This window comes from Semicossyphus pulcher, unplaced genomic scaffold (genome assembly GCF_022749685.1).
Source record: "Semicossyphus pulcher isolate SPU_LCO1_2020_fin unplaced genomic scaffold, fSemPul1.0.p SCAF_15, whole genome shotgun sequence".
NCBI classification, from domain to species: domain Eukaryota; kingdom Metazoa; phylum Chordata; class Actinopteri; order Labriformes; family Labridae; genus Semicossyphus; species Semicossyphus pulcher.
This window is the reverse complement of record NW_027211659.1, coordinates 24,661,585-24,686,435: the sequence shown is the minus strand read 5'-3', so window position 1 is coordinate 24,686,435 and position 24,851 is coordinate 24,661,585. Positions and strand designations below refer to the sequence as shown.

Here is a 24,851-nt window from a genome sequence, read left to right as displayed (position 1 = left end):
TGTCCAAATACCAAAATCCAGGCTTTAAAACAGTCTTCCACAAACCAGTGGGTGACATCATGGTGGCTACGCCCACTTCTTATATACAGTCTATGGCCAGGATGCTCTCATTTGTTGCACATTATGCACACTGCATATGGTTTTGCTGTGATGAAAAGTGCCATGAGTCATTTACTGTCTTCTCTGCTACATATAGATTTGGCTGATGGTTTCAATATTCCTCAGACATATTTTTATGCTTCATTTACAAAGTAACATCTGCGCCTGTGTGGTAACCTGCAGTTAGCCAAGCCCACACAAGCTCATGACATCATGGGTTGCTCTGAAGTTTTCTTCCTCTGCTCTCTCTGTACCCTCATCCTTCTCGCTCTTCACCCCCAAGCCTGCCGTCAATCTGTCTCTCTGGTTTCTGTCTCTGAGCCTGTCCTCGGTGAACATCCACCCACTACTTATTATCTGTCCTTTCTTTCTTACCCTTCCCCCTCATTTTCTCTTTTGGCTGTCCCCTCTCATTTCTCTCTCTGTCTCTGTTGCCTTGATCCCCTGTCCCTCTCTCTCTGTCCATAGCTGTATATGGCGCTGAAAAAGAGCGTTCCACGGATGGACTCTCTGCTCTTGGCTAATGGAAGTAGACCTGTCTCTTTGTGTAAATATTTGCACAGAGGGATTATAGATGGTCCCACGCATTCAAGGTGGAGCCCCGCTCTGCTCCTGGCCACATTAGGGCAAGGAATGACGCTGAGTGTAGCATCAACATAGCATGAGAGGAGACGCTGTGACGTGATAAAACATAACATAACGTAGTGGTGTTTGATGTATGAAATGTAGCAGGTGTTGATCTTCTTCCTGTCTCTGTCTTCACAGGCGCCGAGCAGTGACCTCGCCCTCAAGCATGTAGACACCATGGTGAGTTTCTACCTCTGTTTCTGCTCTCAGGTCCAGTCGCCCCTTTTGTTTGGTTTACTTAGTTGAAGAAGCCGATTCATCTGCCTCTCAAACACTGGCCGACGGGGCATTTGAAGTCGGAAAGTTATTAATAACCAGTGGATAGAGGGTCTTCAACTGGCATTAATGACTTATTTAACAGCCAATACACCTGAAAGCATCTGAACACTTTTGGGAGGGGATTGTCCGTCCCATCTTTGCGAATGCGACTTCTCAGAAAGGCCCGAAGGGAATATCTGTAATTTTGGCCCAAACCTCCACATGGACTCAAGAACGAACTGATTAAAATTTGGTGGTCAAAGGTCAAGGTCTCTGTTATCAGATGTCTTGTAGGATAAAATGATGACATAAGAACATTTTTTACCCAAAAGGTCAAAGGTCAACTTCGCTGCAGCATCACAATCTTCTGGAAAAAAACAAACTCTTTCTTCCAATTCTTATGAGAGCAATATCTCTGAAACGCCTGGAGGGAATATCTCCAGTTTTGGCACAAACATCCACATGGACTCAAGAACGAGGTCAAAGGTCACTGTGACTTCTCAAGAAATGTTCTTGGTCATAACTCAAGAATTCATACGCTAACTATGACACATTTTCACAGAAATTGGTGCTCAAAGGTCAGTGTCTGGTGGAAATTTGATGACATCTGGTTTTACTTTTTATACGTTCAGGAGAACAACCCCATCAACAACAGATTGCTGGATAACATCCTCTTGCTTTACCTGTCGTGTTTGTTGTGCTGAAGCAATCACATGTGCTGCAGAGAAACCCGGAGAGAGATGTCCCGCGGTTTTCTGGCCCTCTCTTATGTGATTTTGTTGCGGTTTATCGTCGCGACACTTACAATGTGACACTGGCCACAGTCAGACTGTCATACATTTGGAATCACTGATGGATGTAAACTGCTTTTTGTTTAAGATGCTGTCTGATGCATCAACCTACCTGGAACTCAGTTTGCAGCTTTAAAACAAGATCAGGGATTTCTGTGCCGGGAGTGGAGCCAGGCTGCTGCAGCAAACAGCTGAGTCTGCTCCCATTCGGCCTTTTTGCTCGACTGTTTAAGAGGGAACACCGGACACCGGGGCATTTCACTGTGATTAGCTGCTGATTTGTGAGCCAGAGGATTTGTCAGTACAGTGTAGGGTGATACTAAGTTTTCTCTGTATGCCTCCTGTGGTGAAAACTTAGACAGTATGCAGGGAGGTTAAAGGTTGAGGTCAGCTACAGGCTCACGTCCTGAACATGCTGATGAGGTTGCATTTACTATTAATGAAATGTTAACTGCAGGTCTGTAAAGGGAGGTAATTAATGTTTTGGGTCGCATGAAAGCTGTATTAAAGTTAAATGTCTTAAACCAACTTAACCTCCCAACAACTTCTTATTGCTAGGCATGAGGCGCACTGCTTGCAGTGGGACCAAACCTTTTCGAGTAGAGACAGATGAGAAGACAGCATTGCTTGTTAAACCATCTTCAAATGTGGTTATCTTTCCATCATAGACAAGCCTAGCGTGACATATCGAGTGTAAACAATAAAAGGAAAGTGGAAATTTGAGGGGTTTTCCAGGTATCAAACTTTTGGAGCGTGAAGCAAGAAAGGTGGGGCTTAGGAAGGGTCAGGCTGCATCTATTATCTATACTGCTTATCCTGTCAGGGTTGCGTAGAGGCTGGAGCCTATCCGAGCTGTCGTTGGGCGAGAGACGGGTTACGCCCCGGACTGATCGTCAGTCAATCACAGGGCTGACACACAGAGACAGACAACTGTTCACATTCAATATTAGAATCACTAATAAACCTACCAAGCATGTCGGGGGATGGAAGTGTGCCAGAGGGAACCCATGCATGCACAGAGAGAACATGCAAACCACACAGGAAGGCGACAGCACTAACCACTACACCTTGCAGCCCTCATTCAATCATCTCATCTTTAATTTACCCTAAAATCTGGAATATAAGTCGAACCGGAACATGAGACGCTGTCTGTTTTTGGTGGTATCCCAGCGGGAAAAAGGTTTTCAATAACTTTATTAATAAAAACAAGTTAATGCAATTTATTTTCATTTGAAATGCCTTCAAAACAAACACAAAACACAGCCTACCAGCTATTTTTGCCAAGACGAGTTTGCAATCCTGCTAGCTTCCGGTGCTGTAGCTAGCAGCTTACGTTAACGTTGATTGTGGTGAGGGCGGTGGCTGCACAGGCGGTCATGAAGTATGTAACGGGGCGTGTCCATGACCGAGCGTTAGCTAGCTTATACCACTATCGCCTGGGTAAAATACTGTAACAGAATAAAATGCCTCTCTCTCTTTTTTATACAGGTATAGTGGTCGCACCGGTATGTAGGACGCAGCCTACTTTAAAAGTATTAGAAGTGCGTCTTATACACCGAATTTTATGGTAATTACTGTTTAGAAAAGTAGAAGAAGTACAAATGTCCTGACTAGGTCACATCTTTGAACAGTAGTGTGAGTACACATCACAGTTGTTTTGTATTAAACTTCAGCACAGACAGCCCAGGTTGTGTGATGGAATAAGAAACACTCAATGACCTGTCACCCTTAAGCCCATCCCCCCACCCACCGCCTCAGAGCAATGACTGTCTGCCCTCTACGCGGATTAAAACACACACATTGAAATGAGAGCATGCGGACATGTTTGGCTCGGACTCACGCGGGACTGCTCGTCTATGACACAACTTCCTGTGAGTTGTATTTTGTCTGGGAAAGGAAGGATAAAGTGACCGATTTAGAGCTACCACCCAGAGCCATGTGCCCGCTTCATCCACAAGGACCAAAATAAACACAAATGCACTACTGTCCGAGTGTGTGTGTGTGTGTGTGTGTGTGTGTGTGTGTGTGTGTGTGTGTGTGTGTGTGTGTGTGTGTGTGTGGCTGCTTTTATTGGCATTTCCCATGTTATTCTTCAGTTTTTTCTTACAGTGAAGCACAGCAGCTTCTCTGCCTCAGTCACAAAGCTTCATATCACAGTCTCAGGTCGTCATCTGGTGCAGCTTAACTAACGGGCAGAGCCTGAAACACACAGAGATCCTAAACGTGTGATTAAATGAGTTTCACACGTACTATATGATCACACGTCCGTGCAGTATGAATGTGTGTGTGTGCAGCTGTTTGGTCACGGGCATTTGCTGTGTGGTTACACTGTGACGTCTGGGAGACGTTTGGCCGCGCCTCATCGCCTCGGAGCATCAAAAAGATTCGTCTTATGACTACATGAGCTTCTCTCGCTTCACTGGATCACTTTCTATCTCGGCTGGTCTTGTGTCTCGTCTGAGTCTTTGTTCACTTTGTTATTCGTTTTAGCTTGTTAATGTAGACATTTAAATTAAACGAATAACTGTAAATGAAAACACATAAATGTAATACAACAGCTACACGTACATAAGCAGAGCATCAGGAATCAGCAGGAGTCACACTAATTGCTTTTGGCTTTTTATTCACTTCAGCTCACTGAACTCTTTATCACTTGTGTGTCATGTTTTTCCTGTATGACGCATGTTTGTCTGACTTTTCCGTTGTTGGCGTGTCATTGGGACATTATACCATTTCTAGCTGATGACTATTTTACTGTTTCAAGTCCCCTCATGGTTGCTTTTAACTATTTTATTCAACCAAATTAGGGATTTTACTCAGCGGGTGAGCTGGAGTAAGCAGCAGCTCTGCAGCTCGGCCGCCTCCTAAGCCCCGCTGAAGAGCCTCTGACAGACATTTATTCTGAATGTGAAGCTGTTTAAGTCACTGTTTTTGCTGGTGTTAATTACTGCATCCTATGGGGCGGCTGTGGCTTAGAGGTAGAGTCTGTCATCATCCAATCGGAAGGTCGGTGGTTCGATCCCCGGCTCCTCCATTCAACATGCTGAACCCCAAATTGCCATTGCAAATTGCAAGTCTGAGGAAGAGCATGTTGGGTTGAAACGTCACTTTGTGCTGAATAAAACCCTCTACAGGAGCTTCCTGATGTGCGGATCTTTCCATATTTTTTTGATATACTTGATTGTTTTGGATCCAGCACCCACTGGGGGATGTGCGTGTCTGTATTTGATTTTTTGAACCCCAAATCGCTCCCAAAGGATGTGTGCAAATGATTAGCTGATTGGTGACCTTGCATGGCACTACATCAGTGTGTGTATGAAAGGGTGAATACCGACATGTAGTGTAAAGCACTTTGAGTGGTCATAAGATTAGAAAGGCGCTTTATATGTGTATTTAACACTGAAAGAATCCTAACATAGAAACAAGCTGGGCGTCTAATAACAAGCTAGCAGCAGCTCAGCGTGCAGCCCCGTCTGACGTCCTCTGTCCAACAAATAGTGTTGAGAAAAACCAGGTTTTAACATGAATTCACTTTATTCAGTGTTTCTTTAGCGGTTTTAATTACTGGGTTACATTTATTTTGAACAGAAGGAAACCGAAAAAACTTTGTCAACACTGAACAGTGAAGGAAACCTAATCGTAAACACAAGTTTGTCTCTGAAATAAGCTAGCAGCAGCTCAGCTTGCTCCCGCTGACTCACGTGTCCACAGAAGAGCGTCAGAGAGAGTTTTACATCAAACTGCTTTATTCAGTGTTTTCTTACCGGTTTTAATCACTGGCTCTGTGTAGTCTGGAGAGGAGGAGAGCTTTCCTTTAGAAACCCTGTGAACGACAAACACTGATTTTGTACAGTTTACAAACTTGCTTTTGCCGCATTGCTCTGTGCACAGATTCAGCTGACAAAACAGGCATCTAAAAACCAAACTGTACAAGAACACAACAGAATAAATCGTTTTACAAAAGCACATTTGACCGGACGTGACTCAACACACACACACAGCAGTGGGGGGCTGCAGTCAGATGATTTATGCGTTTGTGTGTACACACATGCATCAGATGCCACATGTTTATCAACAGTAACCGAGTTTAGAAGTTGCATCTGAGATCAGTACACAGATGAGAAATGGGAGGGAAAAGCTGAATATGAGGGGGAGAGATAACGTGATGGGAGGCAGAGTCGGAGGGGGGGGAGGGTGGCTGATTCTCAGACACGGAGGGAGAGAAGGAGAGGGAGAACAGAGAGCGGACAGAAGGACGGGACGAGGAGCGCTGTGGAGGAGTCCGGTCTGAGCTGGAGCATGAAGCGTCCCTCTGCAGGCAGCTGCCCAAAATAGAGCCTTTAGTTTTTTTTTCTACTTCCTCGTCTTCTTCTTCCCCCTCTCCTCCTCCGGCGGCAGAGAAAAGGGAGAGGTTTCACACAGGAAAGTTCACTGCCGGACAGAGAGCAGTGAGAGCGGAGGGAGCTCTCCAGAGATGAACCGAGGAGGGTCTTTGAGGAGGCGGCTCTCCTCTCTGAGGGGGGCCTGGAGATGGAGTACCGGCTACCTTTTCAGGAAGGTAGGACACCATGGATGGATTTAGTCGACGCGGGTCCTCTTGCTTCTTCTCCTTTATCACTTGTTGCTTTTTTCTTTGTTATGGAATCGCTCTTCTCGTCTCCTTCGCAGACTTTTACCAGCCCCCAACGTCTTTACCCCCCTCCCTCCCTCCTCCGCTCCCTCGCTCTTTCTCAGATGGTTAATTTGAATGGCCTGCTTGTAAAGTCAACCTCCACAGATGGTTTTCATCTGGAAACAGGCCTGCTGGACCCCCCACTCCACCTCCCACCTACACCCCCTCCTCCCACCCTCACCCGCTACCTCGCCTCCCCCCTTGGTTCCCAGTGCAAGTTCTCTAAGCAGAGAAACAGGTCTTAGACTGCGGTCTGTGTGGCGCTCAGTGTTTCAGAGCAGCTGCAGGGAGGAAATTGATTTGATTTGAACACAGATGATCGTTGTGTCTTGTTTGTTAAGATGCTTAAAATCTTGCAGCTGTTCAAGGATGAAGTGATATTTACTGCAGTGCAGATCACTCTTCATGAATCTTGAGTCTCCAACATCCTGATGTCAACAAGAGAAGCATCGATGTGACCACAGACTGTTCTGTCTCATAACTTCTAATAACTTCACTGTGATGCTTTGACTTACCCAGATGGTTGCTCTCTAACTTCAACATTGTGGCTCATGTCACTAATTTTAAGCAAAAACTACAAATTAACAGCAGCACAATATAAACAGCATCCCTCCCGGTCTCTAATTAAGACGTTTGTTTGCACGCTGGTTGAACTGGTGGCACCGTGTGTCGTCTGCGTTTCTCGAACATGTTTACCTTGCCTTTCAAATATAGGACGATCACCTCTCTCTGGTCCATTTATGACCACTTTGGGCTTTTCCTGACTTCCATGTGCATTAAGTCCCACAGCTCCACTCAACACAAGGGCTCTTAACTTTCTTCATGCCCTGCGTCCGCCTCTGTACCGTCTCCTTAAGGCCATTTCTGGCTCATTCATCTCTGTCCTCCTCTGGCGACTCTCTGCTCTCTATAGACCCTGCAACATACTGAAACGTTTAGGCCGAAGCACCGGCAGAAAATGGGGGAATTTGCTTTGTCTCGACTCAGTCGGGCAGCGGACTCACGTGAACACGTGAAATGAGGTGTGTTTTCTGGGAAAGAGAAGAACTTTGGAGAACACTGTGTCATCACGTTTGTTTATGTCCTGTTTGTGCCCGTTTGTGTTTTATGGTTTTATACCGTCTCTCCAGATATCTTCTATTTAACACATATTCAACCAATAAGTGCAGTGTTGGGAGGTTTTTTATTAATTAATGTATTTTTTAGTTGAGTTTTTGTACATTTTCAGCTTTAGTTGACTTGTGAGGTTCATTTGCTTCAAGTAATTAGTTTGCACTTGTTGAGATTATCCCATTGCAACAGTAACAGACAAACACGGTACATATCCTGTGCACCTGTAGTGTTATAAACACTCTGTGCTGGACATCACATAGATAGAGAGAGAATTTTAAGACCTTGAAAATACCGTCACAGCGCTGTTTGTTCTTATTGTTGTGCCACCACGAAAACAAGGTGCATTCAAGGCTCAATTCAAGGAGGGAAAAAACCGACTGAAACTTTGTTGCTAGGTAATTAGCTGGTGTTTGTGCTACTGGAAATCCCAAACACAGGACATCCAGAGAAATCCAGTCACAAAATGTTGCAATCAGTCATGCTTGTTAAACCAAGCTCTTCTTTAAACCTGTTTCCCATGGTAAACTTCTGAGGACATGTTTCTGAAGTGTTTAGCAACCACCCCTTCTTGTGTTTGTTCTTGGTGGTGAGCTTGGACTCATGAAGAGTGTTTTGCTACTGCAGCTTGTTCAGGTTTGGCAGTTGATGTCATCATTTTCAGAACTGTTCCCAATTTTACGCATGAAAATCCTGCTGTTAGGTCACTCAATGTTTTACTTTGGAAATCTCCGAAGGCCTCAGAGTCTTGTTCACGAGTGAGGGTAAAATAGATCGTGAGATTGACGGACGGATCGGTGCAGCGTCAGCAGTAATGCAGGTGTTGTACCGGACCGTCGTGATGAAGAAGGAGCTGAGCCTGAAGGCAAAAGCTTTCAATTTACCAGTCGATCTACGTTCCAACCCTCACCTATGGTCAGGAGCTTTGGGTGCAAGTGGCCGAAATGAACTTCCTCCGGAGGGTGTCTGGGCTCGGCTGTAGAGAGAGGGGAAGGAGCTCAGACATCCGGAGGGAACTCGGAGTAGAGCCGCTTCTCCTTCGCATCGAAAGGAGCCAGTTGAGGTGGGTCGGGCATCATGATTAGCATCTGATTCTTCCCTCCGAAAACAATTCGATAAGTTGAGTCCAGAATCGGCCGATACCTCTCCAATACCAGTGCAGTAAAGAATTTATACATATTATTACATACCACTATAAAAACAAGCTGTGGCGGCTTAACTCACGGCCTCTCCTGACGTCCTGTGTCTGCCGAAGAATGTCGCAGTTATATTCATTTTTGCTGCTTCTGTTCTGGGGGAAGAAGTAACATTTTTGAGGGGGCTGTAAATGATTGTATTGAACTCTAGCTCACATGACCCCCTGCACACAGATGTGTTCTCGGCTTATTGAAACGTGTGCACTGACAGGCAGTCGGGCGTTAGGAGAGCAGAGCAGGCTGAGACTCATCCAGGGAGGCCGGCGGTGCTCAGCCAGCTAGTCTGATCTAATGGATGATGATGGATAACAGCCCCCTCCTGTGTACATGTGACCCAAACACCACAGGGGAGGGAACAAGTCCACATGACCTTTGACCCCCCCGCTGGAGCTGGTCTGAGGGGGAGGCGAGGCAGGCGAGGCGGAGTGGAGCCAAACACAGTCAATCACCTTCAGCCACACTTCCTCTGTGAGGCCTCTCTGGTCCGCTCTGCGAGGGTGCCATGTGAGACCGTCCTCACAGGGTGCTGCACGGCATCGTATATAAGAGTCCATCACGCGGTGCAGGGGTGCCACGTGCACACAGTGTGTCAAATCTTTAAATATTAAATATAGCAAGAATCCAAATGTCTCTCTTTGTTTGTTTTTACATCACAGCATGGGAGTGTGTTGGTTTACACAGGATTCTTTTTTACCTCGTCAGCCTCATTTCTACCACAGTGAGTTCTGCTTTATTACTGAGTGTGTCACAAATCATTCACTCATTAACTACTCCCTGCTCTCTATATAGGGAGCTCAAATAGAGGAATGCAAAATGAACTCACTATGTTACAAAACAACAGCTATGTAAATGGGAGAGCTGGGAGGATGCTGCCGTTGTACACTGAAAAACGTACCGAAACAACCCAGACATGATGGCCGAGCTTCTGTACGACCTACGAGCTACAGTTTGCACATACTAATACACATCCCCTGACAATAACGCTGAGTTGCACAACCCCATGGTCAACATCCGATGTCCCCAATATCATCCACTCTTTAGGTGCCTAATGTTTGGAGGGACGGCTATTTTTTAAACACCATTATGTGAACATTTTATGAACTTTATTTCCAAATAATTTCATTTATTTATTTTTTTTATAATATGATTATCTCTAAACATTTTGTACTTTGAATTGTTCCTGATACTTATTGCCGATAAAGTTGCTGAATTCATTTGAGTAGCAGAAGCTTTAAATGGTTTATTGAATTACTTTTGACATTATTTATGTTGCTGTTCTTCCCTCTAAATATAATGAAAAGATCAGAAATATTTTGTTAAACTCCATCATTTTTCATATCAGTCTTTACCTGCAGAGCAATCTTTGATTTCGACTGTACGAGTTACTATACCAGGCTGTTATGTTGTATCTTGTCATTCTCCAAGTCTGCATGGTAATACAATGATATACTTTTAAAGGTGACTTGATGTTTTCACTGTATATTTGTTAGTATTTCATTTATAAGGCAATAAGCTTAAGTGTTTATCTTTGTGTTTTTCAGGGCTCAACCAAATCCTCAAAGAGCATGGAGTCACGCCGCAGACCGTCCAGGTAAGAGCTGTTCTCTCCTTTGCGCAAGTCTCCCACTAAAATGGCTCGTTGGACTGTATTTGTTGAACTGTCTTAGGAATCAAATGTAACACTCCTCATTCAGCTTTAAGCTGCATTAAAAGTTTAGCTGCAGTATGATATCTGTTGCTTCTCACAGGGGAATAAGTGAAGCAACATGCCCTGGCTTTGAACCAGACCTCACACTGTTTTGCTGGACACAAAGTTATTTGGTGTCAGGCCCCCTCACCTCGGTCCTCAGGGAGTCACAGATGTTGTCAGTTGTGTAATTGATGTGTAAATTCGACACCACAACAGTTCAAGCTGACGTGCTGCGCTGAGCCTCAGGGACGGATTGATTCTCCAACAGTGAAATCAAAGACATGATTCAAGTTCTTAAACAATTCAACACATGCTGTCATACATTCTGAGCGGGCAAGTAGAGTAAGTTTGTGTTATGTACAGTCATTTTTCATCTATATAGCGGTTATTTTTTTACGTACACAATGACACAGTCAAATGGCAATTGAAATCTGTAATGCTCTGGATAAAAGAAGGCAGCCGATCAACCGAAAGGGTCCAGACAGACCTCTTTACATTATAGAGAAAGTTAGATTAGAAAGGCAGGTACTGTGTATCTGTATGGAGGGTTGGGATGCACATGCTACACAGGCGATGCACGGATTAATTTAAGATTACGTTAAATTAGGAAGAAAATAATCTGTTGACAACATATTCATTTTGTATCTCAGTTTCTTCAATGTAATCATTTATTTCCAAACAAAACAAACAGTAAACATCTACGGAGACATGACTGTTAACAGGTCTGAATATGTGGTTTGAAAATGAGCAAAATAAGGGAGCATGACAAGAGCATCAGGCCTGCTTACAGGTGATACACTGCAAATGTATTCTTCCACATAGCATCCTCTGCATCAGTTTCTGTAAGTAGCCAAGCAGAGCCGTTGCGAGGCCCTGCTCAGTGACATGCATGCTCACTAGCTTCGCACACCTGCTCAGCCACCGCATCTCTGGGAGTGTTGACAAATGTATCCAGCGATCCTCGTCAGGACTTCTTCTTTTAAAAAAAAAATAATTTGTCTTTTCTCAGCCGCCGACTGGTGTTTGCGAAATCTGTTGCGCTCTCGTGCGGCCGACAGTGTTTCCCCTTCTAGTTCGCCCGTGCAGTGAGCAGCGAGATGGAGCACGCACTACGTAACGACGCAATATCGAAAATGAAAAAAAAACCAGAATAATTTCTTGGGTTACATTTTTGAGTATGCATAATGTAATTGACAAACAGGAATTTCATTGCAGAATCATGCTGGGTCAACAACAGTCTGGAAAATATTATATATAGTAAAACAAAATGCAGGATGCGATGCCAGGTATGCTGCTCTAGTCCCGCGAAATTGGGCCACTTTCAAAGTGCGTCTGCACACTTCAAACAGCCCATGCGACGGTTCTGTAGCCAAGCTTTGTAGATACTTTGCCATACAAGTGTGGGCAGAGACTTGAACTCCGAGCTGAAATAGCTTGTAATTCCTCCGGGCCGCCGACTACACCAAATGACAGTGCTGATGCAGTGAGAAAAACAGATGTTGCAACTTTTGCAGTTGTTAGGATTAAGGATTAAAATCAGAAAAAAAGCAGGAGTCAACAAGTCATTAACTTTTCCTGTGTCCCACACTGCGCGAGGAAGGAAGTGTACCGTCTGTGTTCTGTGTCCTGCTCTGCTGCTGTTGTAAACAAGTGTGAAGAAAAATGGCGTTAGTGTGCCTTAACACCAAAACAACATTATGGTTTTGTCATTACATAATACATTTACATGACAGACTCTTTTCATTGACTTCACACAGGAAGGATTCGTCCTTCTCTTGCTTAATAAACTGTACTGGTAATCAATTCAGTCTAAGCACTCAGTGTGATCTACACTGATCAGTGACTCTTGAGATCGTGAGAAACTGTAGGTGTTCTGTTCACAAGCTGGTATGTAAAGCTGGTAGGGCTCTGACTATTATAAATAATCTTCTGCTTGGTCACTTTTATTACTAAGAGATGTCTGGGCAGATTTTTTACAGCCTAAAGTCTCAGGTTTCCTGATAAAACATTCCTGGTTCACAGTTGGTGTTTGTCCAAATGCAGATGTGAGATCACTGCAGCGCTGAAATTGAGCGTGTAGAGATAAGGCGTCACTCATCAAACACTGTGCAGAAAAGAGCAATCGCTTCATCTCTTCAGCTGATGAGAAGCAGGTTGGCTCTCAGCCGGTCAATGCATGCTGGTGGACCTGGAAGGGGACCAAACCACAGCGTCTATATTGGCCCTGACTGCACCCAGAGGGGAGGGACATACATATGCAGAGACAGAGAAGGAAATGGAAAGAGTAAGGCAGGGAGAGAAACACACGACACAACAAATGCTACTAAAGAAAGATGGAAGAAGGAGAAATAGTTTGAGAAAGAAATGGAGGTGAAAAAAAGGAAATAAAAACAATAAAAGCTTCAATCACAATCATAAGAAGATAAAATCTTTAGAAAAATTGCAAAGAGTCTTGCATGAGAGAGGACATGTGTGACATATCTCCCCCATCGCCTGTGATGAATAATTTCCAGTAAGCAGGTTTTGAGTGGCTCCAGATGTACAGAGCAGAGCAGGTTACAGTGTTTGTAGAGCCTGCAGAGATCCTCTGTCCCAGCCATATGAGCAATTTCCTCTGGGGCTACTCACAGCTGACAAATGTGGGAAATATGCTGCTGTCCAGACACCTCTCCTTAACCTCTTCATCTCACTGTTCCCTGCAGACATTCTGAAATGCAGAAGTGCTTAAAAGGACATGAACAGTCTGAGCACTTAAAGGAACAGTTCACGTCGAAATGTTGAATCAAGCAATAGTTTAGTGTTTTGGGAATTACGCCTAGTTACTTTCTTGCCAAGGGTTGGATGAGAAGTTGTTTAGCCTAGCTTAGCATAAAGACTTGGAACAGGGGAACCACTGACCTGGGTCTCTCCAAAGGCAACAAAATCTGCCTCCGAGCCAGAGGTTGCTTTAGACTTTCTCGCTGTCTGTCATTTTGACGGACAGGGTCGTCATGTGGATTTAGTCATTTTAATGTTTCTAATGATAACGAGTTATGACCTATTTAATAGCATTTGATTTTAAGAACAACTCGATCACAAATAATAACATTTAATATGAAGAAAAGTCTTACAGATTGTGCATTTATAAAGGCGCTGAGAAAAAGATCAACACCGACCCTGCAGCCACTTTTCATGTCAACACCGCACGAAGCAGACTTTTTTCCACAGTGACAGCAGAGCACGCTCAAACACAGTGGCCAAGTAATAATAGCAAGTGATCTTGCACCCACGTTAGCGCCCATGGGTGTGTTGGTCTTAAAATGAGGTGTGGTCAGGCAAACTTGTGGCACGTTGTTATCTTGAGGACGCAGAAAGCGACTGCGCCTTAGACCAACAAGAACCTAAATGGGCAGTGGGATTGCTTCCGTGGTTTTAACATTAATCCATGCAACAAATATCGTGTGAATAGGACCCAATCGTTAATTCATCATGCACACGCGCCAACAACTGGACAAAGGGTCTCTACACATGGTTAGAGACAGTGCTGTGTGAGAATTATGCAGTGGTATGGTGCGTCGCCCTCAGGATTCTTATCTGTCAAAATGAGCCTTCAGATTCATTGTTCAAAAAATTCCAGAAAATATTTGGTGAACGCGACCCCTGCTCCTGTAAAGCTTCATGATTAAACTGGAATTGCCTTATTTAACATTTAAAGATTTTAAAGGAATTGCTTTGTTTGATAAAGCTGTCTGTCTGACAACATTACAGAAAGGATCCGTACAGAAACAGACCTTTGTGTTAATGTCCAGAACATTTTATCTTGCAGAACTAGATGTTGCTGGTCTACTTCGACTGTTAACTTGTTATAACACATAAAACAACACGCCGAGGCAGTCTATAGAGAGATAGATTATAGAGTAGAATTAATGTATGTATCAGTGGAGTCCGGGGGCTTTGAAGGGAGTCGTTAACAGCTGTTTCTGGTTGATTGAATCGTATCTTACCCTGACAAAAAGGTCTATTTCTGTAGCAATCTTTCATGTCAGAATATCAGAGTAACACTCGAAACTTGTCAGTGGTGAAAACAAGCACTTTTAGTGGATGTACTCTGATTGATTTCATTGCCTGGAAGATGAAGTTGCTGCCATTACAGCCTGACTTGTGGCTGCAGGCTGAAACAATCAAACTGGAGCAATTGCAAAAGTTTTTGTACGTCATCATTTACGCTGATCAGCCATAACATTATAACCACCTGCCTAACATCGTGTAGGTCCGACAGCCCCGACCCGTCGAGGCATGGACCCCACCAGGTCTCTGAAAGTGTGCTGTTAGATGGTCGGACCCTAGGTTTATCACTGCCCCCACCGGCTCATGTTATAGCTGATCGGTGTATACCCCAAAATACAAAGAAAAAAAGACTGGTATACAACGTCAACATGTTATCTGTACAAAGACAATATGAAAACGTTCCTGTTTTATGAGAGCGCATGTGCAGGACTATTTCTCAGTGCTAGTAGGCAGCAAGCAGGAGGCAGGTTATCCGATTCCCCTGTTGTCTTTTACTGAGCTAACAGGCTGCTTGCTGTCCCATAAACACACAACAGATGTGAAAGTGGCACTGGTCATCTCTTCAGCATGCCGCAGGAAAGCTAATAAGTGTATTTCCCATAATGTTAAACGACTCCTCTTGACAAGCCGTTTGTCATAACTCCAGAAAATCTAAAGCACTCCTGCAAGGCAGAATAATTGAGGCAAATCAGGAAGATAATGAGGAAAGTGTTCAGTTTCTGGATGGAAACAAAGTGTTGGATGATGCTGCACGAGCTGGTTGGAGACATTGATGACTTCTGTTTGCTTGTTTTGGAGAAACGTCTGCTCTGTCGTTTCCCATTTTAAAATCAAAGATCAGTCGAAGATTTCTGACACAGTTGGGTGAGCTGTCATCCATGCCTCCTTTCAACAATCCTCTTTGACCCCATTTGACTCCAAACAAACCAGCCACAGTCAAACATCTCAGCTGACTTCCCCACCAACGCTCACACATTATGTTTGGTCTATGTGTGCTGTAACATCTTGATAATCTGGCATGTTCATCTACTTAATCAATTCCTCCTCGCTCTGTGTTCGCTCTCAGACAGCTGAATTCTAACAACATGTGCTCAATGCAGAGGGAGAGCTACATTTCGGAGGCAGATTCGAGCCCCTCTGGCATTAAATGATCTCATTGTGGATGTGGTTGCTCGTGTGTTGCCTTTTTCCATATAAGGATATTTGTTTCTTGTTGTCTTGAAGACCAGTGTTGTGCTGCTTGTTCAACTGAATCTGGAATGTAATTTGCCTCTGGATCCAAGCTGCCCACTAAAGGTTGATCAATCAGATCATCAGTCTAGAAGACTCCGAGTTGATTTGCATTTGGCAGTGAAATCTCTGCACTTTGGTTTTTCAGCTGTCTCATTGTAAACAGAGCAGCGCAGGAGCAACAGCATGGTGGGCTGTAAACTGCACAGTCCCAAAACAGCCCTCCTGTGTACATGATTTACATGGATTTTACAGAGAGGTGAATTATCTACGAAGTAACGATAAATGGACTTTACTTATATAGCGCTTTTCAAGTCTTCCAACCACTCAAACCCCTTTTACTACATTCACCCATTCACAAACACATTCACACACTGATAGTAAAGGCCCATGTGCCAATCTCCAATAGGATCTATGCACATTCATATTCACTGGGAGCAATTTGGGGTTCAGTGTCTTGCCCAAGGACATTTCGACATGCGACTCTAACAGTCAGGGATTGAACCCCCAACCTTCCGATTGAGGGACGATCAACTCTACCACTGAGCCAGTGTGCCACAGACGTCCCAAAGGTCTCCTATTCCCAACCACTGTTGGTCAGTGGTAGAGTTGGTCGTGTCTCAATCAGAAGGTTGGGGGTTTGATCCCGGACTGCTACAGTCACATGTCGAAATGTCCTTGGGAAAGACACTGAACCCCAAATTGAAAGCATACCTTCGGTGTATGAATGTCCATAGATCCTGATTGGAGATTGGCAGTTTACATAATTGCCTTTGCTATAAATGTGAGTGTGAAAGAGTGAATGTGACATGTAGTGTACATAAGTACTGTCCATTTACCATTAACAACAAAAAGATGCAGAATCAGCTGTAACACTGAACGGAGCTGTTTGACATCTTCAGCAGGGTTTCAGCTAACCTCCCTTTGGTTTAGTTTCTCCTTCATTTGGTTAAATGATGTATCCAGAACAGACATTGTTGTGACTTGAATCACTAAGAAAGTAGTCGTATTGGTTTATCATGCAGTTAAGTCATCCGGCCGACTGCCGACGTGCCTCTTACAGGTAAAACATGAGCCATTAAACTGGAAAACTAGTTTACATCTCGACGTAGAAGATGGAATGACAAGGGTTAAATAACAGACTAATAACTGATACTCTGATATAATGTGTCTTGTGATATCTCTGTGAAGTGTTTCCATGCAAAATCAGCGGAGTGAATCATGCAGCAGTGATGTCATCTGTATAAAACATTTCCAACAGGAGATTTTAAGACAGTAATATTTACTTTAGACTGATTTAACATCCACTTACTGTAAACGCTAATATTAAGTACAGTCAGCTAATCACCTTAATCATAAACTGTGAGGAACATCCATCACTTCTACTGCGTCCAGTGAATCAGACCTTTTGACTTTCTTAAGCTTTAAAGTCTGGTCATGTTACAGAGATCACACGCTAGCGGGCCTGAGTAACACAAGCAGGAGTGTGTAGCTCACATGTGCTGCATTACTTCTGGGTGTTATATCCCCCACTATCTTTTGAGGTCAACTTCAGTTTTGATCAGCCAAATTGCTCAGTGCCGTTCTAATCATCATTGTGTCTCTGGCAGGAGTGTGAGTCTGCTGCAGGCCCTGGAGGAGAACTACGAGCTGGACCTGGTCTACATCACAGAGAGAATCATCTCCGTCTCCTTCCCCAGCAGCGTGGAGGAGCAGAGCTACGCCAACAACCTGCGGGAGGTCGCCTCCATGCTGCGCTCCAAACACGGACACAACTACCTGGTACGACCTTCTGTGCACATCTGGATGAGTCTGGCAGGAAGACGGAGATTAACTTTCACAATAAATGAAGCAAATAGCAGGAACATGAAGTCACTTGAGCTGAGATCAGTGGGTAATCAGCTGATCTCAATCCCAACTACACATCGCCACACAGCAGAGTGGTTGCATCTGTAGCTGTATATACATTTTACTCCTGATGCTTCGTCTGTTGGTTGTCTGGTGTTCACTGACCAGTGGCTGCTTCTACATGTAGAGCTGAAAACTCACCAACCAAAACTCCAGCTACCACCTATATGTTCTTTAACTTAAGCAACTGCTGCTGCTGATCATGTTAACTACTTTGTTATTTATATAAATAGTGAGTAGAACATTGTCCATAGATGTAAATAACAGAAATGTATTCATTGCCTGTACCGTAATCCAAGCTTTGCTACTTTAACTGAGTACTGCAGACATGTTATGCTTTGGACTGCAGCAGTTAAAGGAAATGATACACAGGGGTTCACCCGGGCCCCCCGGGTTCGACACCCTTGGCCCACTGCTGCGTATCATCCCCTGTCTCTCTTCCCCTGTTTCTAACACTATCAACTGTCCTCTCTCTCAGATAAACGCATAAAAGGCCAAAAAAATGATCAAATAGAAAAGGAATGATACACTTGCTGTTAAATCTGTTTCAAATGTGAGCATCTCCAGCTGCTTAGTCACCTAGAGCAGCAACCTAGCATAACGTCAAAGGCCAATAGGTATAGCTTAGGTATAGCAAGAGGTAGCTTTTAACTTACTACAAGTATGCTACATTATTTATGTTGGGATCCAGGTTACCATACATCAGCTAGCATCTACTAGCATCTGTGTGGAAGCTGGTTGAGTAACAGTACTAGGCATTAACAACCGCTCCATGAGAGTTTGGGTCAGGTAAGCGGCACAGTCCTGCTATGTTTTTTTGTTTTTTTGTACCTAAGACAACTTTGCCGAACTCATAAGTTCATACTCATTATCCTTTTCTAACAGAGGAGTAAAACATACTGTTAAATTGAATATACAAACAACAAAGCTAACCTTTGTGTTGTCTGTCAAACTAACTCATACTGTAGCTACTTGTATAACTAGCTCTCCCCTGCAACATCAGCTCTCTATATTCCCACGTATTTTTATTGAATCATTAAATAATCCAAGTTAAGCGAGTAACAATGTAACTTAAGCCTTATTCTCTCTTACATAGTTACTTAGCGGTGAGTTAGCATGTGCTATGTAGCGATGAAACACATGTTTAAGAACCTTTTGGGGCCAGAAGAGGTTAATCTAAGTCAAAGCAAAGAATGATCTACAGTGCTGAATCATATAACAATTTCTCTTCTCTGTAAATATACAATGTAATGTTGCAAATGTCGTAATAATGATGTTTATTTTTACTTCATCCTTAGCTCTTCAACCTCAGTGAGAAGCGTTATGACATCAGCCAACTACATCCAAAGGTAAACCTGACATCTCTCCTCTGCTCTCCTCTCGTCTCATGTATCTAATGATCATTAATCTGACAGGCAATCCCTCGCTTCTCTCTCAGGTGTTGGACTTTGGCTGGCCTGACCACCACGCTCCTGCTCTTGACAAAATCTGCAGCATCTGCAAAGCCATGGACACCTGGCTGAGCGCGGACAGCCACAACGTGGTGGTCATACACAACAAGGTGAGTGCTGTGAGGAAGCATCTGTGGACAGTAGAGGGTGCTCTCAGGCTCTTCTCAGGACCTCCTCCTCCACCCCCTGAGGCTGCAGCTGTTTTCTGTGTCTGGAATGACGTTGTGTTTAAGTGAAACTCTGACAGTCGGGGTGGAGTGTTTGTGTGAGGGAGTGTGTCTCTTTGTGTGCATGTTTGGGTTGTGTTGGATGAGGGTTAGGAAAGCACAAATTAGGGGGTTAAAACACGCCACTTATTATGGCTACTTATGTTTATCTATCCTTTAACCTTTAACAATACCATAAAAACAGAATGGACCAATATTTTCCTGTTGTTGCCTAAACTTACTTTATCCTCTTGTGGCAAACCACACTCATCTGGCTCCTTAGTATGCGGACGCAAACCATAAAAAGTAGATCCAAATACAACCACCCGGCCAAAATGTACTACCTAATCATTTTCACGTTAAGCCCTCTGTGTGTCTGATTGTGTTGTGCAACGTAAGAATCAAGCATGCGATCCTAAAGCTCTGTGCTTGTTCCAAGATGTTCCCACAGGGAGGTTACAAACAAGTCGGCAGCCATGACAACAAGTGTTATTTTTTTTTTTTAAGAGAGTTGAGTAATCTGGTGATGAGAGTGTGGGCCTGGAGGTTGTGGTTGGTCACTAAGGAAGCAGGCCGTGTTGGGTTTCTTCATATCAACAAGTCATTTCCTCTGGGCTTCACGCTGTTTGGAGTGGCTGCGATATTTATAATGTGGAACACACTCGTTCTCCACAGTGACCCTTGTTTTAAAGATGGATAGATGTTAGAAAGAATAAAATCCAAGACGGGTTTGTGAACACAGAAACATGGGACTGCAGCCCAGTGAACTACATATTATACGCCCATTTAGGATTTTTATTACCACATAAATATATAATATTAACATCCCAATTTAAAAAAAAAAAGGTTGTGGTCAAATCATGACCACTCTGTAACTCTTTACAATGTTAAATGTCTCCTGTGGTTCCTAAGGAGGTCTATAAGTCTGAAAAAATAACCTTGATGACATCATCTTGGGCCTGGAGTTGTTACATGTACAGAAAAACAGAAAGCCCGAGTTACAAACTTGGTGGATGACATTTGAAAGATGTGGACTTTAACAAAAAGTTGCTTCGTTATTATTTGAGTTCCAATTATTTAAGTGTGCTGCATTGATTTGTACCTCTAATTTAATCTCGGGTCTTTTAGGATTTCCCCAATTTAAGGAAGTGCAACATTAAAGTTCTGCATCAGACGTTATTACAATTGCTTAACATTTAATTCACATTGTTGACTCAGTGTTTAGAATCTGTTTGAGTGTTTGCAGGCTGTTTTTGAATTTTGGATCATCTTTTAAAACCAACACCAGACAAAAACTACCCCAATAATCTGATTAAATTAAATTCAATACTGAATATTGTTTGCTGACGACCATCACTACATTAGAGATAAAATCTGTTGCTAACTCTTGTTTGATTCGTGTCTTTCAGGGCAACCGAGGCAGAACCGGAGTGGTGGTGGCAGCCTACATGCATTACAGCAACATATCTGCCAGGTAGGTGCATCACACCACCTGCAACTGTTGGTTTTTCTTCCTATAAGTTCCAGTTGGATCAGGTTTCTTTGACATGAGTCTGGTAAATAGTGACTCTGCAAGATACCAAGTCTATGTAAGATCTTGAAGTTTGTGAGGTCTTTATTGAAAGAGTGTGTCAGACTTTTACAAGTCTTTTTAAACTCTCATCAAAGGCTTCTTCTGTTTGATAGGCATTAGTTTCAGCACACTTTGGAAGGGAGGAGGGGGGGAAAGTACAAACAGACTGAAAAATAAAGAAAGGGAACAAGATGAATCTGTTCTGGAATCAGAGTGTAAAAAATGTCACATGTCATGTGGAAGCAAAACAAGATAAACCAGCATTGTTAATCACAAGACTGAAGCCTACATCTAAAGCAGACAGAGATGTGATTAACTGAAGAAGGAGGGCTGGAGTCGGGAGAACAAAGCTTTTATTTGAAGAAATCTGAGGTAAAGTGTTTGATATGATAATTATGAGCAGAAAGCAGAGCGTTAGCTAAAGTAGCCAACAGATCATGAGACTCACATTATGGGTGCCCGCCCTTTTCTGTGTTTTCATTAGATTTTCTTTGAGACATGGAAAAAATACAATCAGAATCAGAAAAACAGGCAGACATTATCAGTTATACCATCAAGACTCCCCGTTGTTTCATTGTTTTTTAATCAAGAGCAATGATTGACCATGAAAATATCTAACACGTTCTACTCCCTGCAAAAGTATTAGATTTCCTGTAATCCAATTATCCAACTTGTCAGTTTAAAGCCGGCCTGGAGTCGCTGTGAAAGCAGCGAAATGCCAGAACATGAGCACACTGTGACACCTGCCATGTGCATAAAGATGTTATGTAAAACAATTTCACTGTGTGCTATGTTTATAGGGTTATGCAGTAATAGCTGTCGGGTATAGACACTGATGTGTGCAAAATCTTGCTGCCCACACATTGGCGACCAGAGCAAACCATGATAGGAAATAAAGATAAATGAAAGTGACATCAACATGTTTACTGATTGTTTTCTTGTTTATTGTGCCAGGAGCATCTTTTATTAATCTATGCATATTTTCCTGTTGACACCTGTACACAATGTTCTATCTGACATAAGAATGCTGAAGGGAGGCTTTATATGAAATGTGCAGGTGCATCAAGATCATGTCTGCACGTCATGTTGTGCAGACACATGTCTAACACTGCATGGTCAAGCTTTATGTGTTCATGATTGACAAGCTACATGACTACAAAAAGTCTGCAAACAAAAACACATTACATACTTGAACTGTGCACACATGGCACACATGGAAATAACGGTGTACTTCTCAAACCTCTGTCTGAATGCAGTGCTGACCAGGCTCTGGACAGGTTCGCCATGAAGCGTTTCTATGAAGACAAAGTGCTTCCTGTGGGTCAGCCATCGCAGAAAAGGTCAGTCTGAAAAAACAAAACACTGAAAGCTGCATTAACTGACATCAGTGGCCACATGGGGGCTAAAACAGAAGATAATGACACAATATCAGCATCTTATCATGTTATGATGGTGATATTACTATCTACAGATTCAGCAAAAAGGAGCAACCTTAGTGTTCATTTGGTTTGCTTGCTACCAACTTCTAAAGGAAAACATATGGTTCTTGAAATACACAATGCTTCACAATGTTCCACAGCTAGAGACTAACTTTGTCCGTATACTGTTTTGATTTTTTTTAACTCATACCAGTCGTATCATGTAGCTGGTATCAACGTTGATCAACATTGATGTAGACTTTAAACTCTAAAAATAAAATTCAAATGGGTCCAAAATGATCTGAAGAGCTGATCTGTTAGCTGGTAATTTGCCACAACTTGAACCTTTGACATTACCATTATTAATACAAAAAAAGGTCCACCTGTTAGTATGAAGTATATTGGTTGAGTTAATCATAAAAACAAGGAGCGAGGTTGGCTCGTTCAGCAGGGCTGACAGGCTGAAAACATTCATTGTTGTTACGAGAGGTCAAAGCCAAAGATTATAACTCTTTGTTGTGATGAACACAGGATTAGAACTTTATCCCTTTGTTGTCAAACACGAGGCAGCATGATACAATTTGGCAGAGTCATGGTCATCACTCCCTTTTCTCTGCCTCTGCCATGCTCAGGTATGTGGAGTACTTCAGCGGCCTGCTCTCCGGACACATCAAGATCAACAACAAACCCCTGTTCCTCCACCACGTCATCATGCACGGCATCCCCAACTTTGAGTCCAAAGGGGGTGAGTGTCATCCACAGATATGTCTATATATTGCTTTCTACAAACACATTATTTAATCTTTACTGACTTGTGAAAAATTGTCTTCCAGGTTGTCGTCCTTTTCTCAAAATCTACCAGGCCATGCAGCCCGTGTACACATCTGGGATCTAGTAAGTCTTAAAGCACACTCACACTCGAACGCTTTTACAAGATTCCAGGGATAGCAAGCTCGTAATGGCTCGATAATAAAAACCCTGATTTTCCTTTATAGCCTCTCACTTAACTCCCCTGCCCCCCAATATACACATACATTGTCCCTGTTGCCAGTTTGCACTCTCTGCTTGCCTCACATTATTGTATTTAGCTAGCCTCCCCAGCTGTAGGCTCTTGTTTCCCTACTGTAGATCCCTCAATCACCTCTATTATTATTTGTGACCTGAGAGCCAATGAAACAGGCAGACAGGCATCAGTGTGGACGCCTGCGGGTGTTTTCTTTCTCATAGGACCCCGTTGGTTCTCAGGGCCAGACAGGAAATAATGGATTCGATGCTTTACTGTTGTTGTTTTGGGACGAAGTGAGGCTGAAAGAGAGGATAGGAGGGGAGAGCTGCGCTGCTCTCAGATGGCTGATGCGCGCATTCAGGCTCAATTAACACCACTTAAAAGCATTACAGTTTAGATATAACACAGACACAGATGACTCTATCTGTGTACAGTCGACAACAACAAAAAAACAATAAGTAGATTACAGGTTTGTCATCCTTTGCCGCGTAGCAGATGCAGCACTAACATGGAGGGTGAAGCTGTGGAAATGATGTGGCAGACTTTGTTTATACGTGGGGAATTGGTTGAAGGTTAAAGACACAGAGGAGCTAAAACACCTTCAAACCAAGTCTTATTAACAAAAATTTGGATTGATGATGAAATATGGAAGTGTTAGACGTAAACACAAACATGGGTTGGTTCTTAAATGTGCACAAAGCACAGTTTTTCTAAGCACAACACGGCTTAAACACACATATAACTATTATCTTTGGGCCGATGTGTCTAAATAAACACTTATTTCTACATTTAACAGACACAAAGCAACATTAGTCTCAATTTGGAGTCCAAATCACACATTTATATCCCTTAAGCTCAGTTTTTTTTCTCCACCAACTGCTGAGGTAAACAGTTATTTATTAGCTTAATTCTCCACATACACACATGCAGCTGACTTACCTAGCACCAAGTGTGGATTACTAATGCTTTTTTCCTAATAGCTAGCTGTCTGCTGCAGCTTATAATTGGGTTAATTTCAGTTAGACAAGTCATGTTTGTAATACTTTGAAGTGCTTATTGTAGCAGCAGAACAGAGCTTGTGTTTTGCGTCTCAGCTCCGACCTCATCACTCCTCGCAGGTTTATTTCACATGCAGAAATTTGAGGAGTGATGAGATAATATCTTAAACCCCCCTAGCCGGAGCCTGCAGGTGGATGCTGGGGCTGAAAGTATGAGTGTAGTACTGGTGCAGGGCAGCAGTGCCAATGACAGAGCAGAGGGAGAGACTTGAAATCTTGCGACTTAAATAGGGCGCCAATTTGGGAGGAAGCGTTGGTCAGGTGATTGTGGAGAATGACGAGTGTGAAATCAGCGCAGCTCGAGTTGCCTGCCTGAGCTAGCTCGCAGGCGTCGCCCCACTAGCGCAGAGTTTGTGGACAATAACACAAAAGCAATGAAATGTAAGATTCTAACATGGTCAGTCGAGCTTATTGTTACTACAAGCAACACTTTTTTACTTCTGTGTAGTCATTATTTTTTGCCATTTTGCCTGTACTCTTTTTTTCTCATTCTTTGCCTCCCCCCATGACT

General features: G+C 43.2%; 1 protein-coding gene across 9 annotated transcripts in view; it reads left to right on the top strand.

The window, feature by feature from the left end:
- tns1b (tensin 1b) overlaps positions 1-24,851 on the top strand; it is a 177,978-nt gene that overhangs the window by 113,709 nt on the left and 39,418 nt on the right. For all 9 annotated transcript variants that reach the window (XM_069662594.1, XM_069662597.1, XM_069662596.1 and 6 more), the window contains 9 exons: positions 865-906; positions 10,295-10,344; positions 17,331-17,502; positions 18,927-18,977; positions 19,067-19,189; positions 20,695-20,759; positions 22,115-22,198; positions 22,909-23,021; positions 23,110-23,170. In XM_069662594.1, the coding sequence (XP_069518695.1) occupies positions 865-906; positions 10,295-10,344; positions 17,331-17,502; positions 18,927-18,977; positions 19,067-19,189; positions 20,695-20,759; positions 22,115-22,198; positions 22,909-23,021; positions 23,110-23,170 (761 nt within the window). The remainder of the gene's footprint in view (positions 1-864; positions 907-10,294; positions 10,345-17,330; positions 17,503-18,926; positions 18,978-19,066; positions 19,190-20,694; positions 20,760-22,114; positions 22,199-22,908; positions 23,022-23,109; positions 23,171-24,851) is intronic.